General features: G+C 52.4%; 1 protein-coding gene across 1 annotated transcript in view; it reads right to left on the bottom strand.

The window, feature by feature from the left end:
• Window positions 1–1,806: 1,806 nt before the first annotated feature.
• Window positions 1,807–17,304, bottom strand: part of NMT1 (N-myristoyltransferase 1) — a 47,191-nt gene continuing 31,693 nt past the window's right edge. Inside the window, exons 4-12 of the mRNA XM_012661509.1 lie at window positions 14,127–14,245; window positions 13,141–13,232; window positions 11,831–11,947; window positions 10,852–11,022; window positions 9,914–10,022; window positions 7,852–8,022; window positions 7,100–7,267; window positions 5,976–6,113; window positions 1,807–5,157 (exon numbers count right to left, since the gene is read on the bottom strand). Of these exons, the coding sequence (XP_012516963.1) occupies window positions 5,137–5,157; window positions 5,976–6,113; window positions 7,100–7,267; window positions 7,852–8,022; window positions 9,914–10,022; window positions 10,852–11,022; window positions 11,831–11,947; window positions 13,141–13,232; window positions 14,127–14,245 (1,106 nt within the window). The 3' untranslated portion in view covers window positions 1,807–5,136. The remainder of the gene's footprint in view (window positions 5,158–5,975; window positions 6,114–7,099; window positions 7,268–7,851; window positions 8,023–9,913; window positions 10,023–10,851; window positions 11,023–11,830; window positions 11,948–13,140; window positions 13,233–14,126; window positions 14,246–17,304) is intronic.

Raw genomic sequence — 17,304 nt, 5'->3', positions numbered from 1 at the left:
GCTCTTGGCTTAAAGCTGCTGCCAGTATCACAAGACTGTCTGAAGACACCAATTCACAAGGTCACCCCTCCCCACTGAGAGCGCACGCGCGCGCGCGCACACACACACACACACACACACACACACAGGCCCTGAATGGAGGGCAGGTCTCTGAGGGACCCTCAGACAGACACCCACTCCCTAGGCTCACCTGGGTGCAGGCCCCTGTTTGCTCAGTAGGGCAAATCCCAGGGATTTGGGGATCCCCCCCACCAGCCAACCAGCCTTTTAAGCGAAGGTGAGAAAGCAGCAGGCCACACTAGGGTAATGCCAGAGAGTGCATGGACGCCAGGTGACAGAATCCGGGGAAAGCCCTGGGCCCAGACCTGGCAGAAAGGTGACTTTATGGGGTTAAACGCGGAGCCTTGGCATTCTAGATTCCATCAGGCAACAGTGCCATCACCGGACAAGGGCAGGGCTTGATGGCCGTCCTGACAGGGTGGCCCCAGGAACACGCAGGGCTAGGCCTAAATTGGCCCCAAGCCCTGCCGGAACCAAAACCCAAGGCTGGAGCAGTCTCCGCCTTCCTGCAGCCCCATGACCTGATAGAGGAAACGCCAGCCTCCCCTGCTCTCCGTTCATGCTGGGAGTGGCGCTTGGTTCTGATGAACTCGTGTCTGAAAGAGAATGATCAGGACTTCAAGGGCCCAGAAGGAACGGGCTGGGCAGCCCAGGCACCTGGCACTCAGGGCTGTCAGGGGGGCCAGGCAGCCAAGCCGCAGCCCCGGAGGGGGGGAGGCACAATGAGGCTAAGTCCAGTTTTAGTGTACAAAGAGCAATGAGTGTAATCTGGCCCCCACTGAGCCAGCTCCGGTCAGGGGCTGGCTGGGGTCCTATGTCAGGTGAGCACCAGACCCAGGGCCGAGCCCCCATCCTGCTTTGCTTCCTGGTTTGGTGTTGCAAGAGGAAGGGCTGATGGCTCGGATGGGGGCCCAGCGCTGGGAAGACTGCCTTGAGAGGGCCATAGTCTTCAAGGCTAGGAAGCTGACAGGAACTGAATATGGGAGGTGGGAACAAGGGGGAAAGCACAGCCTTTAACCCTGGAGGTTCCTGGGTGGAGACTACCCGTAGGGCTGTGTTCTCCCTGCGCAAAGCTCAGGGCAGGAACGAAGGCATAAGCCTTCAGGAGCCAGAGTGACCTGGTCTGGGACAGGAGGGTGGGGGACAAAGGTGAGGGCTTAGCAGGGGTCAGGCAGGTCCTGTGTCCTCTAAGTTTCCCTGGAAAGGGGCTCCGAGTCACTAGCCCCAGGGGCCTGAAAGGATCATGGGGTCCAGAAATGGATGAGAAGTTCAAAAGGACAAGAACAGGAGCAATGGGAAGTCTAAATGCAGCTACCGGGCCCAGCAATCTGCCATGTTAAAATGCACCCCCTGGGGGCCTCAACAGAACCACTGGCCACAGTGAGTGGGAAGGCGCAGGGCCTACACCCTGCATTGGCGAAGCCACTGCTGACCTGGGCCGAGGGGGCTGCTCTGCTCCCAGCTGGGAAAGCTGGGCTGGCCACTCTGCCAAGATGCTCGGGTGCTGGCTCAGAGCCCAGCCACTCCTTTTACATGGAGTGAACCCGGGTCAGTACCGGCTCCTCTCTGGCAGGTGGGAAAGGTTGGGGGGAAAGAGCCAAGTTTGCCCCAAAAGGGTAGCCTTGCCAAAGGCAGGGCTTCCAAAACTGGCCTGGCTCTTCTTGCAGGACCCTGTTGCCCTCGCTCTAGCCCAGTCCGTCGGTCCACTGTCACCTGCTGACCAGGAATACCAGGAGGGCAGAAGGGTTTGTTCAGCTGCTTCCTTTATTAGAAACAAGTGAGATGTATTGAGCAGAAACAACAATGCATTTGGTATTTCCTCCCCCACCCTGGAAATGGATGCCCCCCCGCAGCCCAAAGAAAAGGCAAGACAAAAAGGTGAAGCTCCCTCCTCCCTATTCCCAGATGCGGCACCTGCCTGCCCATCAGTCAATATTTTGGAATTAAATTGCATGAAATTGTCCTAAACAGCCTCCCTAGGAGCAGTCTGCTTGCAGGCCTGCCTTCCGTTTGCAGCAGAGCAAAACTGACGCCTTTGGGTCTCCTCTGGTTCTGCGGCAGGTGGGCTGGGCTGTGAGAAGTCTGCCCCCCAGGCGGGTAGGCACTGACCAGAGACATTGCTGCCCTCTCCCCTGACCTGACAGTTAGTCCCTCTCTCTCCTAGATTGCAGCTCCATGCAGCTGTCCAAGGCCTTTGGGTCCTTAGGTTGGTTAAATACAGGTCATCTTTGGGCCAAAGGGACACCCACCTCTGGACTTCAGAGAGCCAGCAAGTAAGGGGGGCAGTGGCAGTTAGAAGGGAGCTGTAGGCAAGGCCTGAAATTTTCCATGAACCTTGGTGTTAAAGTAGCTTGACGTAGGCCAGTCTTCAAACAAGACATCAGCCTCCGGAAATAGGCATGTGTGGGGAGAATGAGCCCTAGGTGGGAGCTGAGGCCTCCTTTCTACCCAGCTCTCTCCCTACACAGAGACTGGAGTCTGTGGTCAAATGCAGAGTCAATCCAAAGGCAGGGGGTTAAGGTTATCTTCAAAATACAGCAGCCAGGAGGACTGGGGTGGCAGAGGGTGGGGGCCACAGGGAGGTCTTCCAATAGCAGCTGCTTGAGGCAGGTCAGCTTGGAGGCACTGGGGTCCTTCCCTTGTTTGGTTCAAGCCAGCCATGGTGCCATCAGACTGCAAGGCTCCTGTGGGGAGGCCCTGAACCCCATGATGGTACTCTCTCACCTGAGGTCCCAGAAGGGGTTGAGTGAAGAACCCAGGGGCTGTTCGGACAAAAACAAGACTAACAGCACCCTCCGAGCCAACTCCTGCAGACCTGGGTAGGGTCCTCATCATGAGATAACAGCAGAGTCCAAGGAGCAGGCCACCTGGTTTTGGCAAGGGAGATGCCAGGGCCTTTGCTAGGAGATCTGTTTCTTCCAGAGCAGCCACCGGGGCCTCACCGTTTCCATTCCACAACCTGGGTCAACCAAAGCAAAGCTCGCCCCACAGATACGTGCAGCCCAAATCTCAAGAGGCAGCTCACGCAGGGACCTGGCCCAGAACTGATCCAGACTAGGACAGGGAGCCTTTCCAAGTTCCAGGTCACCCCAAGGTAGGAAAGACTTGGGCACTTTGTTCTTTGATATCCTCAGAGGTCTGGATAGGGTGAGCCACTTGGGGCACCGTGCGTGCCTGCTGTGAGGCTGTAAAAGCAAGCCCCTGCCTCTCCCGACTCCTTCTGTCTGTGGAATGCAGCACACATCTTGCTAAGAACAGTAGCTTCTTTGGTCTGGATATCTTGGAGTCAGGGAGATAAAGGTCAGCCGTGATGGCCAGTGCCTGCAGTTTGCAGCACAGGAACAACTGGGAGAAGGGAGGCCCCTAGAGGCCTCTGATGACAATCCACCACAGGAGAGTTGCTGGCTCTAGCAGCAGTCTGCAGAGAGCGGGCGGGATTCCCACCGGTGGCACAGTCCCCATCCCAAGCACACAATTTCCTCCAGCTTTGGGGACTCTGCAGAATTAACTTCTACTCTAGCAAGCCACACCAAAACCCACAGCCTGAAACAAACCCCTCTTGGCCTGCAGACAGTGGCTTCAGTTAGTGCGACAAGGCTAAGCCTGGCCTCCTGGCTAAGGCTTCATTCCTGTACAAGCTGAGAGGTGAAAGCAGCAAGTCCCCCATGCCACACATCACGCTACCCACCCATTCGCTTCCTCCTAGAGAAAAAGCTACACACAACCCTGCACATGGGTTGCTGACAATTCTGCAGCCCGATCCTCTTCCCCAGGCTGAACTGAAGAATGCCGACGTGGGCAGCCTTGTGACCAGAGGCTTGATTACTTCTTGGGGAACCGGCAGCACTGATAACCATCACTACCGCCACAAAAATCCACAAAACGGCATCAGTGACAATCAGACTCAGACAATGGCAATGCGAAACCGTTTCTGTTGCCAAGTCCAGATCTGTCTCTAATCACCATTTCTTGCTGCCACTTGCAGGCTGTGTGTCTTAGAAAAGAGCACAGAAATGGCTAATGGGTTGGAAGGCACAGGCCAGGTGGCTGAAGGGGTCTGGGCACTGGCTCCATGCCATCTCTGCCCCGCCACCCTGGGGACACTCAGGTGCTGGCTCTTTGCTCTGAGATGAGCTAAGCAGGGCTTGCACTAATGTGGTCTTCACAGGTCCCAGACGCTACAAGGAGGTGCAAGGGCTCCTTCGCACTGCCTGTCACCCCAGGCAGTGGAAAAGCAAAATCACACAGGAGACTCATCCCTATAAGGTTGGCCAACAGCTGGCTAGAGAGCCCTTTTACATCAGTTGGCAGGATCATGTCCTACAGGGAACAAGCCAAAGGGATGGAAGGGACTTGAGCAATGAAATCTGTGTCCACAGATTGTCCCTGTTGCTGTCTCAGAATGCAGAAAGGCCTGGCCCCTGCAGGGATCAGCCTCACCCAGGAGCTCTGCCTGCCATTCTGTGAGGTCTGAGCCTGTTCCACCTTTCCTTCCTTCTCAAAACCAATCACTCCAGCCGATTCAGAAGGGGACCTGGACAAGGCCCCCCAAAGCCTTTCTCCTTCTACCCGAGAAAAGTCAATGTCTCCTTTTGAAGGACACAATTAACTGTACCAATATGTCTGTCTGCCACTGTCCTTGGGTCCTAATTTTGAGGAATGATCTGGATTCAGATTTTCATTAGAGACCAAACATCCTTGTACATTTGGAACATGAAAGATAGTTAAAATATTTATATATATATAATATATATATATACTTTTATTATTCACCCGTTAACTCCATAATATGCCAATCACGAGCTAGTTTTCAGCAGTTACATTCCCTTGATCACGGCTGCATGAGGATGTGATTAACTGGAAAACAGGGAGACCAGAGACACAGCCAAAGGTGACGTCACGCAGCCCACGCCATTGCAATACATTGTCAAGTTCACTGGCGGTTTGGTAAAGCTGGTTCAGCTCTGTTCCCCTTGCCAGGGATTCTCACGTTTGTGAAAATTGGACCAATTTGTGGGGCTCCATTTCCTGGTTGGAATTCTCAGTGGCTTTATCCAGAATCTCACTGGCGACTGGTTATTGTAGCACCAGCCCCACCTAGGAGAGCCAGCGGGGAGAGGCAGAGTTGAGTTGACAGTTGCCCGGAGACACTCCCACTCCCTCTAGGCCTGAAGTTCCAACTGACTGAGCCCACAGCAGCGCCCGTGCCAGCCCCCACTCAGCCTCCACGCCAGGGTCCACACATCCACGAGACCCTCCCAGGAAAGCAACACTCAGCTTCCCAGGACAAGGGGCTCCAGCTCACCTGTCAGAGTTTTGTGAATGCTGCCTACACCCATGCCCTGGGGCTATCCTGTGGCGCTGAGGAGGAAGAGCTAAGTGTGTGCCACCGGGATCAGGGTGGCAGCCCAGGAGAGGAAACACTCCTCAGATCCTCCAACCCTAACCCCTGACTGTGGGCAACCCTCCAACCTCCAACCCTAACCCCTGACTGTGGGCAACCCTCCAACCTCCAACCCTAACCCCTGACTGTGGGCAACTCAACTCTCACAGTTCCCTCAGACAGTGCAAATGCTCGGCCCCGGCCAGATGAGGCAGGTCAGCTGGTGGGGACAGAAGCTGGAGACAACCTTCCAGCTCCTTTCCTTTGGGGAAGAACTCAGGAAAAAAAAAAAAAAAAAGAACCTTCTAGCTCCCGAGTGGCTCTGGGACCCTCTGCTATCCTCACACCAGGTGCTGAAAGGGAAACACGGACCTGCTGGCCTGGCCATCAGAGGGAGGCATTGTCAAGGGCCCAACACCAGTAACGAGGGCCTAGACTGTTCCAGTATCCCTGACCCATGACCCTATTTCTGCTGGAGACACCAACTCCCTGAGCCGGGTGGGCCCAGACTGCAGGTGCTCACGGCACATACCTTCTCTGCCCCCATGCTGGGGCATTTCCAATTGTAAAGGTAATACTGCAGGTTGCCGTCCCCAATGCCAAACTTGAGCTTCTCCAGGAAGGTTTTGTTCTCCATGAGATCCAGTGCATTGAACACATCAAACCCTTTCTGCACGGAGGCAGGGAGAAACACGAACAGGTGAGGACAGGTGAGGGCTGCCTCGCCTTCCTTCCCTCTTTGCTACATATCAAAACTGTCCTGTAAGTGGCCACAAGAATGAGGTTTCTTCAGAAGCTCTGCTGCTTCTGCCTTAAATCCAAACTCCAGCCGGCACCCAGCTGTCCAGGCCCAGTTCTCAGGACACGGAGTGCCACCCCTCCAACCTGGCCTATCCTCAGTGTCTCTCTGAGTCACACTTGTGCATTCAGTATCCAGGCCACTGCTCTTGCCGTTCCTTTCTATGCCTCCCTGAAACTCTCTAGTAATTTCCAGGCCTCTCGGGGGACCAAGCCCTGAGCTCTTCCTCTGAGAAGCTGACGGGAGCTACTTGGCATTTGTGTTGCTTCCTTACACCCAAGGACACCCCAACTCTCAGGCCCTTGGTGTGCACCACGTGACTGTATGGCACCTGCTCCTAAATCTCATCAGCTGGATCGGAAGCTCTCACAGGGCAGGGATGGGCCTGCCCACAGTGGGCTGGGCGCAGGAGGTCACCAGAACCCCACGATGAAGGACTGGCTGATGACCTCTCCGCCCCAGCCTCAACAGTCAGATGCTCCGGTGACTCTCCAAGACAGAGACCAATCTCCCCTTTCCCATGCTGGGCAAGCTGTGAGGAGAACCCCTGTACTCCCAGAGCAGGCCTGGCTATTCAGGCTCCTTGGCTGCACCTCCTGTGAGAACGAAACTCACTGAAATAAATCAGAAGGCGTTCAATGCCTTCACTATGTCTGGACGCTTCTCGCTCCCTCCTAGCTTTGAGTTTTTGGCTGAAAACTGTGGGGACGCTGCCTAAGTGGAGTGGGAGGGTGAGGCGGGCTCAAAGCCTCCCGGCCCACAGGCAGCTACCTCCTGGGAGCTACGCTCACCGCTGCTGCCCTGCCCCTGCCCCCCTGCCCCGCATGTCTCTGGAGACCCTCCGGCCTACTCCTCACCATTTTGGCGAGAACAAGGGCGTCACTCATGAGGTCTAGAAGAGGGGTCTGGGTGTGCACGTTGTAGAAGGAATAAGCAGCTTTTAGACTCTTGTGGGTTGGATGGTTCATGATGGTGGAGGGAAGCGTATAAAAGCTCAGGAAATCCGTCACCTCTCCATTTGCATTCTGAAGGGAAGATAAGAAAAGGCCACGTCAAGCATGCACAGGGGCACTGCAGCCAGGAACACAATGTTTTCTCTCACTCCCATGCCACCTTCAGGTAGCTCTGCCCCTCCAGATAAATGGGTGGAAACGACAACAGGCTATGTAGGGAGGAGGAGATACACTAGCTGAGGGCACCTGAGAACGAAGCCAGGCGGACCATGGGCCGAACCTGCAAGCCCTCTTCCCAGCCTGGGCACTGCCAGGGACCTCCTCCTCCAGCTCACATCCCCCAGGCTGTGTCTCTGTGTGGCCAGCACTGGATTAAGCTGGGCCAGGCAGGTGATCGGAGGCTCACCTGACTAGGAGGGGCTCGGTTCTCTCTATTCTGTTATCAAAGGTGGGGGCAGGGACAGAAGGGCTCAAGACAGGTCCAAAGGGCATCTTTCCAGCAAATGCAAGATACAACGTCCTGCTTAGGGAGGACCAAACACAGGTGGTGAAGGAAGTCTAGGGTGCCAACACTTGAGCTCTGGGAACTCGGCCACTTTCTGAGGATGCCTCTCTGGGAATGAACCAGAGGCCTGGCATGCTGCCCCCGGACTTACCTCCACCACGAAAGTGTCGATGATATTCTCTTGGGGGAAGAACCAGTGCTCTACTTCCTCCTGGTTCATGACTGGCGTGAGGTGAAACTGCTTCAAGTACCTGGTGAGGAGCTGGTGCACTACTGGAATGTCCTTTTTTTCCATTGGTCGCAGCCCAGCTGTCTTGGGAGTCTGGAAGGAAGACAGAAGAGGCGCCATCAGATGTGCTGATCACCCTGGATCTATTCACCCAGGTACTAAAGAGAGAGCCCTTAATCATCCTTGGCACCTTCCTCTCAGCCCTGTGCTCGTCTGCTCAGGGTAGGTCCTGCCCTGGGCTTTCTCCTGGCCCTTCTCCTCCCAGTCCAGGCTGTCATCCAGGCTCCGTTATCTGCAGGTCTTCCTAAGAAAACACACCCATCACCCCCCCCCCTTGTCTCAACCTCCCAGACCTAGAGCACAAGACCTTCCACCCTTGGGCCAGTTGGCTATTCTAGCTGTACCTTCTTTCTGTCCTTTAGCCCAGAAGTTCTCAAAGGGGACAATTTGCCCCCCAGGGTGAATTTCCTCAGAGTCCTCACAACCTTGTCACACTGAACTATAGCTGATGTCTTCCTACCCTCACTGGTCTCTCCTCTTAGAGCACCCCACAGACAGAGCCCAGGGCCCGGCCAGGGTCTGTACTGGATGCAAGCTTTGTCTGCTCACCCGGATGCCACCACACTGGGAGTGGCCCTGACAAGACATTGCTGCAAGTTACATTCAGAAGAAAAGCACCCAACTCCCGCCAACTCCAACCAGCGTCCCACCCCACAGCTGCTTTTCCTAGAAAAATGCTTCAGTGGAACGAAATCACATGATACTGGCACTGATAGAACATCCCCCAGGGGCTCAGATGCACAAAGGTGGGCTCAGGCCAAATCTGCAAACAGGGTGGTGTCACAGTTTATTGGCTTCAGCCTCTGCCCAATATAATGCTTCCCAGCACAGGAAGTACTTTCAAAATTTCAGTTACAGGTCGGTCTTCTAGCCCCCGAGATTCCTTGCCAATCCTGTCTCTCCAGGGAACACATGCTGACCTCTCTCTACAAGGCGGCTCCCACAGCGACCCCTCAAGTCCTGACTGAAAACACAGCCATGTTGGGGTTCTCATCTCGACCTGGGGAGACCCACACATTCTTCTGGCTGCTGCAGCACTTTAAGATTACTGACTGCCTGCCCGCCTCAAACGCAAGGCAAATCTGCCATGACAACAAAGTGAGAAGGCAGCCACCATGGCCCCCCACACCTGTTTTGTGGCAGTGTCTAACTGCACTGCAGCAGTCTCTCAAGATGGGACACTTATGACCCCAATTCAATGGATAAGCCTGATTCCAGCATGATAAATCCTGTTTGGTGGCTCAGCGACCCTGGAGGGCAGCCCTCTCATCAGCTGGCTCCCATAGCTGTTTGGACTGACAGCCAACAGTGAGTGCTCGGAGGAAAGAGGAGGGATTTTAAGAATCCCTACCTTGGGATGCTGAAGCCAGGCATAACTGGAGAACAAGGAGCACTGGTTTTGGGAAAGTCGGAAAGCTGAGACCCCAAACAGAAACCGGCTCACTCAGGTTGCCCAGTCCTTTGGTGCCAAACCTGGGCTTCCCCCACAAGCTCAGGTCACCCCTCCTTCGCCTGACTTGCAGAGGGCAGCAGACACGCTGGTGTCATTTACGACGGGATCTGGAAAGTGCTGCCGTGTATATGAAGGCACAGTGAGTGAATTTATCTTTCTATTTATGCTTCACTTGGGCTAAAATTACAGACACTAAGGTGTTCTCTGAGCCTATCAACAGATGGCAGGGAACTAGCCCAGGTGCAGACTCAGGGGAACTGGGAAAGTCAAACTAAAATAAAACCCTTGCTGTAGATAACAGAAGCAACAGAAATAGAAAGTATAGCAATCTGGAAACGATGAGCAGGTTCCCTTTCCTGGTAAGAGAAAAGCCGTCTCCCCACACGAAGCCCTCCCTGCTTCTCTCTTACTGATGGCAAGGCTGTCCTGACCGCCCTCCAGCCCCTGCCCCTCGCCCCTGCCACCACTGGCCTCTGGCAGTCGGTAGAGCTTCATGGTACGCTGCATGGTCATATTTCTGCTCAGGTGGGAGAACTTCACTTCAATCAACTTCCGTGGGTTTAGGGACCGATGCCAGTACCTGTGGGGACACAAATGTCCTATCCTCACGACTCTGGCCATTAAGACAATGGCAAGGAGATCTCCAGATGGCCAGCAGGTGGCGTGAGAGACCCATGTCACCCTGCTCCCCAGCCTCCCCTTAGTGAATGCAGAGCTGCCCTGGCTCCTGGATTTTCTTTCTCCCTGTTTTTCTTTCTCAATTTCAAAAAGCCACTCTTTTGCTAGAAATAGTTCTGGGGAGAACAATCCTCACTCTGAGAATCAAGTCAAAGGAAGACTTATAACCGTGCCCAGGAGACTGAGGCAGATGTGTTCACCCTCCTCTCTCCTCTTCTGCATTGACACCCGGTGTTTCTACTTTTAAAGGTCTCTAGGCAGAGATTATTCAATTGTTTCAAACAACTTCCTAAGGCAGAGGCTGTCCTTGGATCAAACAGGGATCAGACACCTTCTCTTTGGCCCACATAATATTCAAAACAAAATTGAGCCAACCATTTAACACTTTAGGACATTTCTCACAACAAACTCCAGATTTGGGCTTGTCCTTAAAAACAAAAACAAAACCCCCAGCAGACTGACACCTCCATATCCAAATGGCAGTGACCAGCAAATACTTAGAATGGCTCACCCCTCTGGACAAGGCAGGCACTCTCCAGGCGGCCATCCCTACAACCCTGTCCCTTCAACCTCCACGCTCCCCACCTGGCTCCCACCACCCACCTTACCAGACACTAGAGAAGCAAGATGTTCAAGGGCATGCACCCAGCCTAGGGGCACAGTTGTGACATAAGCTTCTAACTAGAGCAGGGGCACCAGTATTTCCAGGACTTTACAGGAAGAAATTTTACCTGCAGGTGCCAACAGGCTTTGGTAGTACCACACCGGCAGTGTAAACAGCTTGGAAAATGCCCTCCAGGTGAACCCGCCTGGTTATCTCTCGGATCAGGACTGGAGCCACCCTTTTGGAGCGCAGCTTCTTGTGTACACACAGGAAGTTAATCTCTACCATCTTCTTCTCTCTGAAGAGGGAGGAAAAATCCAGGTGACAAGGCTTTTAACAAAGAAGGTAATGGTAATCCAGCCAAGCATGGGAAGCCAAACTTGGGAGGACAGGGCCTCCAGCACAGGTACGGATTTTGCTGCCACCTGCACTCAGCACCAGGACTCCCTCCCGCTCCTCTACCAGCTTTGACCAGGCAGGGAGCCTGCCTCGCTACACCAGACTCCTCTTCTAATGGAGAATGGGTGCCAAGCAAACGCCCTTATTTGAAGGCACCACCAGCATGTCCCTGATAAATGCCCAGTAGTGGGCAGGGGAACCCCCACTTGAGCATGCAAGGAAGCAGCATAGGGAACCCCAGAGTGGGCCAAGGCTACTCTAGGGTTTCAAGGGTTCTGACTCCACCAAGAACATAGCCCATAAACCTTGAAGACTGTGGCAGATGGTTCTGACATTTCCAGGGAGAACGAAGAGCAGAAACTGCAGGCCCCAAGGACTATCTGAATCTGGGTCACTGGCTCTGGCCCATTTCTGATGCTGCTCAAGTACATCCACATGCGACTGGTACAGGAGTTCAAAGACGAGCCCCTGCTGAGTGGGCACACTGGGCTCCAGGTGGGCCCCTCCCAGCCCAGGTCACAGACAAGGGAGCCAGCTGCAACTCAAGCGCAGAACAGGTGGTTCCCCTATGATGAATTTCTATTCCCAGCACCAGGTGTCCTCCCTTCCTGAGACCTTCTCTCTGTCTTGAGGGGTACACGTAGCTTTTTTCTTCTCCCTCCCAGACCAACCAGGATGGTGGTGATGTGGGGGTTGGGGGTGCTTACGTGTCATAGACATGGATGTTTGCTGGGATGGCGCTAATAAACCCAACCAGTTTCCGACTTGAAACCACTCGAACCCCGCAGTGCCACTGGGGGAGCCAGCCGGGTGGCCGGAGAGCCCTGGAAAAGAGACAGGGGCTGGCGCTGTGGTGCTGCTTGCTGGCTGGCTGGACAGGCTGTCTGGGTTCCACAGCCAAGTCTTGACCTGGCACAACCACCTCCCTGGGGGTTAAAAGCCTAATTCTCTTTAGGGCCAAGCCCTCCTGGACACAAACAAATCAAGCCCTTGCCATCTCTGGCTACGCAGCCCATTTGGCCTACTTACTCACCCAATGCAAGGCTGTCACACTGAGAATTCTATGCCTGATCCGATTTTTTTTTTTTGAGTCACTCTCTTGCCTGGGCTAGAGTGCCATGGCGTCAGCCTAGCTCACAGCAACCTCAAACTCCTGGGCTCAAACAATCCTCCTGCCTCAGCCTCCTGGGTAGCTGGGACTACAGGCACACGCCACCGTGCCCGGCTAATTTTTCTATTTTTAGTTGTCTGGCTAATTTCTTTCTATTTATAGTGGAGACAGGGTCTCGCTCTTGCTCAGGCTGGTCTCGAACTCCTGAGCTCAAGTGATCCTCCCGCCTCGGCCTCCCAGAGTGCTAGAATTACAGGCGTGAGCCACCGCTCCTGGCCTCTGATCTGATTTCTGTGTATTCATTTTGATAGCCTGAACCAGGGAATTGACTTCTCTGGTTCAGAGACCAGTGGGTTCCATGGTTGGGAGCTGACTGTGGTACCCCTGGAGCTCCGGTCTCCTGTCTGCCCTCTGGGTATCACTCCCCTCTTTCTGCTTACAAATTATTCCTTTCCCACCCCTCTCAAGTAGTCTCTATTTCATGCCTCTACCTTCCTCGATATTAAATGTGGTCCAGGCAAGTGGAAGGCTCAGCCGGTCCAGGCCATTTCCATACAACTGAGCATGCTCAGGAACTAGAGAGAAATGACCCTTTTTTTCCTTTAAATTTTAGTGGGTCTCACCGCCCCCCATACATTTCCCTTCTTGTGTAAAGTCACCACACAATAGATGATCTTTTCTTCTGTGTACCAAGTCTACAAAGGTCTCCCTCACCCCATCAATCTATCTTAAATAAGGTTTCAGTTCTAAGCACCACTGAAAGCAAGTCTCTTTCAGATGCAGAACTCAAAAACGATATATTAATTTGCCATTCAAAAGTTGGCAGGGATGAAAACTCTGGTGCCCCGTGGTGGTTCTGCTCTGTGCCCTGCCCTCAAGAACCTTAAGAAAGCCCTTCCAACTTACCACAAAAGAAATTCTGGGGAATAATCAAATCGGAACATGTTGTCATCATCTTCCACATAGTTCTCATTCAGGAGGGTGTATAGTTCTTTCAGCTGGAGAGAAATAAGGAGCTTACTTAGAGGTGTTCTGTCAGGTGGAGGACCAACTCCGATACCCTGGGGCTCTAGGCTTTTCAGAAGGACCAAGAAAACTACCAAAACCTGTGTCGAATCTCACAGATCTTTTTCACTCCGGGCATGGCAGGCCCTCTTTTGGAACAAGCACCCTGGTTGTAATAGGAGAGTAAGCCACCAAGGGGTAAAGTGGCAGACCAAGAATGCCATCTAGCTAACCAACCACTCCATCAGTCTGCTCCGTCGGCAGTGCAGAGCCACTGGGCTCTATTGCTGTGATGATGCTCTGGAGAGAGGACTCTTGGGACTGATCAAGGAATTACTCCGAGGAGAGTCACTGCCACTTCCTACAATGTTTGGTTTTTAGCCTCTGGCCCAAACAAAGGCCTTTTGGCACTTTTCTGCCTTCCCAGCTATCTCCATCCGCTGGCCCAAGTTTGGTATTAAAAAATTCTGTTCGCATTTTCATCATTTCTTACAGGGGAAACAAATCCCTCAGATCAAAAGAAGAGGCTCTGGGTGCTGAGGTGGAGAGGGGAGAAGAGACCCTCATTTAGCAGTCCCAGCTCATCGGTTAGGAGACAGACTAGAAATCAGACAAGGGAATAAATGAATGAACAAAAAAATGAAAATGAGTGAAAAAAGGAGGAGCTACAGAGATTAACTCTTAACCTGCCAGAACAGCCAAGTGCTATTTATGGGGAGCCTTGAGCAGGCCCCAGGAAGGAACAGATGGGGGACTCTCCAGACTCTGCAGCTCAGCTCCCGAGAGTCTTGAGGAGGCCTGGAGTAGACGCTGTCTCGGGATGACTGTAGGGGTTACTACGAAAATGGTATCCAGTTGCACCTGTAACCTGCCAGGGGCCCACTCACCACACCACGATCCCCCAGGTCCAAGGCATCCCAGGTGAAGCCCTGGGGCAGGGTATAGGGCTCCTGGCGGATGTTGTCTTTGTCAGGTTCCACGGGACCGTGGGTGTTCACCACTTCGCCTGGAAGAAGAGCACAGCCATGAGCCTCACCCTCTGCCTCCTAGGGGAGAGAAAGGGCTCAGCTCAAAAACTGACCAGAGCAAATTCCTCCTGTCCCTAGGAGCCCTCCATCTGAAGAACATTCTGTGCTTGGCAGCTGCAAACCATCTCTCCAGCTACCCTTGGCCCCTAATTGAGGGCCAGTTCACAGCAAAACTTCAGAACAATCACTAGCATCCAAGGTGGTTCATTTTTTGGAAATCCTTTCAAATCTCCCTTGGGGTACTGAACGACAAACATTTATCTTTACTAATTTGGCTTCCTGCCTCCTAGTTGGTGTAAAAAGTGCTGTCATGGCTCGGACCAGGCCAACCGATCTGGATGGATTTGTAAGGAGTTGCAACAAGGCTGCTTTTGTGTCAACAGCAACAACAATGTCCTGGGCCCATTCCTGAACCAGATGATGGCTTCTAGGCGCCAGGCTCAACTGTGGCCCTGCCAGCCTTGGCTTTCAGCAGTGTGAGCCAGTTAACTGCTACTGCCAACTCGAGACTTCAGTGTTTAGAGTACTGCAAGTGCCTTTAGACTGAATTTCTGAGTCTAAACAGTGCTGCCAGGAAGTCACCCTCCGACCTGACATCCCCACCCTGAAGAGCATGCCCCTCGTCTGTGGGAATCTGTGGCGAGTGCTTGGAAGTGCTCAGATGATACAGCTCCCAATTCCTACCCAGAGCTAAATCAAATCATACTCATTTGATAAATGGGGACAAATTAACCACTTAATTTTGGCTGTTGGAATTATTTAGTTTCTACAATTCAGAGCTCATTCAGGTTCCGTCTTCAAAAGGGACCCACTCAGTATAGTGCTCCTAGCACAGGGATCTGCATACATATGCTAGGCACTCAATTCATGCTTTCACTGACTTTCAGACCCCTGACTCAAATATTTCATTCTAATAGGTAACAGGCAATTCTAGACCTTCCCAGAACGTATCCCTGGGGCAAGTGTAGTGGAAATGGCTACATGGGGCTACAGCTGAGGACACCACCTCCAGGACTGACCATGTCACTCTCCTCCATTAGACACATTTACTGAACACCAACTGCGCATCATTGACTGTGCCAGGCACTTAGGATACAGCAGGGGAAAAGACCAGGTCCCTGTCCTCACAAGACATAGCATCTTCCAGGGAAACAGTAAATAAATGAGTCATTATCCAAATGCTAAGGCTCAAAAACTGGAAGGTACAGGCAACAATAAAGACACATAGCAGGGAAGCATCCAGCTACCTCTGCTTATAATGTGACTCCCCAACAAGTTTGCTTAGGAGAGAGGTCATATTTTTCTTCCCTAGTTAAGAAATTGACCTTCTAATTTATTTATAAAGTAGCCCTTGTGAATTAGTTTAATATAAGTCAATCTGCTGTGTATATAAAAAAAATTTTTGAGCCCGCAAAGCCAAGGGCCAGACCCTATAGTCTTGTCTAGGTGCTAGCCAATTTCCCATCTTGTATTGAATTTATACCTTTTCCAAAACATACTTCAGAACCTTTAAATCTTCTCATTTAGGCTGACTGCCAGGTCCTACATGCAAGAGGCATTTCCATTCACTTTCTCCTTCACCAAGTGTTCACTGAGTCTTAGAACGTGCCAGTTCTGTGACAAGAGCTGGTGAATGAAATGGACACAGGTCCTCTCACCATCACAGACATCAAAGAGACAAGCAAGCAGGCACCTGCCACCCAGCACGGCACAGGGCTATGAGAACGAAGTATGGGCTGCTACAGGACCTGTGTGTGTACGTGTGCATGTATGTGTAAGGAAAGACTTATCAGAGGAATACACAAAGACAAGACCTCAAGGATAATTAGGAATCAGCCAGTGGAGTGTGTGGGGCAGGGAGGGTGTGCACGAGGGAGCAGTATGTGTAAAGGAGAGGCCTGGAGATGAAGGGGAGGAACTGAAACTAGATGAGGCAGGAGAGGAAAGTTGGGGCCAGTCACAGAGGGCCTTGCAAGCACCGTATTACTGAGGCTGAACTTTATCCTTAGGGCTATGGGATATCCTTAACGGATTTTTAAGGGGCCAGTGGGGTATGTGGGAGATATCTTCAGATCTGCATTTTACAAAGAGCACTCAGTAAGTGCTTGTCAACTGACTCGGAGCGAACTTTTATACAATATTCAAATGGTATGTCTTAATTTATCTTTTTATAAATCAGCTCATAGGTTATCCTAAGACATAGCTGACAAATCAGAGTTACAGGAAACACTGAGAAAGCAGCAGCCGCTTTTAGCAGACTCCCACTCTGGAGTGCCAACGAAGCTGAGAAGCAGCCCAAGCCCCTGCACTGTCCTCATCCCAGGGCCAAGGCCCAGGCTTCTGCCTGTCCTACTCTGTGGGAAGCGGCTGCCCTCTACCTTTTATCAGGGCTCTTGAGCACCTCCTGCTGAGTAGGTGTGGGAAGGCTGCTCTGCAGAGCACAGCAAGAATGCAGCCAATTCTCTCAAGGCCACCACCAACCAGTAAACCAAACCACTGAGGAGGAGGATGACACTTGGAACTTGCTTTAAAAGAACTTGGAACTTTAAAGAAAACCCTGGACTTTCAATGGGTTTCTTTCTGTACACTCTGCCCCCCAAAATTCTTTCTCTGCCCTCCAACATCAAGGACCCAAAACTAAGCACTGTGGTACAACTGTGAAGGAGTTAGGAGTAAAGAGGATGAGATTTGGGAGACAATAAACGAAACAAGGGCAAGGGAAAGGGAGAAGAGAGGGAAAGCTTCTCTCGTGGACCCACAGAAACCAAATGAGTCCACACTCTCCCTTTGGGAGCTACTTTTTAAACTAATCTGAGAGTGGCCAGATCCCAACCCAATAAAGTGAGGCAAAAAAGGATCCTACTCTCCCCAACAAGAGAAGGAAAGGGGGCAAATTTAAAAAGAATGATACGTAGCACAGTGGTGCATGCCTAGCTACTTGGGAGGCTGAGGCAGGAAGACTGCTTGAGGCCAGGAGTTACAGTCCAGCCTAGGCAACAGAGCAAGACCCCATGTCTTTAAAAAAAAAATTAATTAA

The sequence above is a fragment of the Propithecus coquereli genome, unplaced genomic scaffold (genome assembly GCF_000956105.1).
Source record: "Propithecus coquereli isolate 6110/MARCELLA unplaced genomic scaffold, Pcoq_1.0 Scaffold714, whole genome shotgun sequence".
Classification (NCBI taxonomy): domain Eukaryota; kingdom Metazoa; phylum Chordata; class Mammalia; order Primates; family Indriidae; genus Propithecus; species Propithecus coquereli.
Note: the sequence above shows the minus strand (reverse complement) of the source record. Positions and strands in the feature narration are given on the sequence as shown.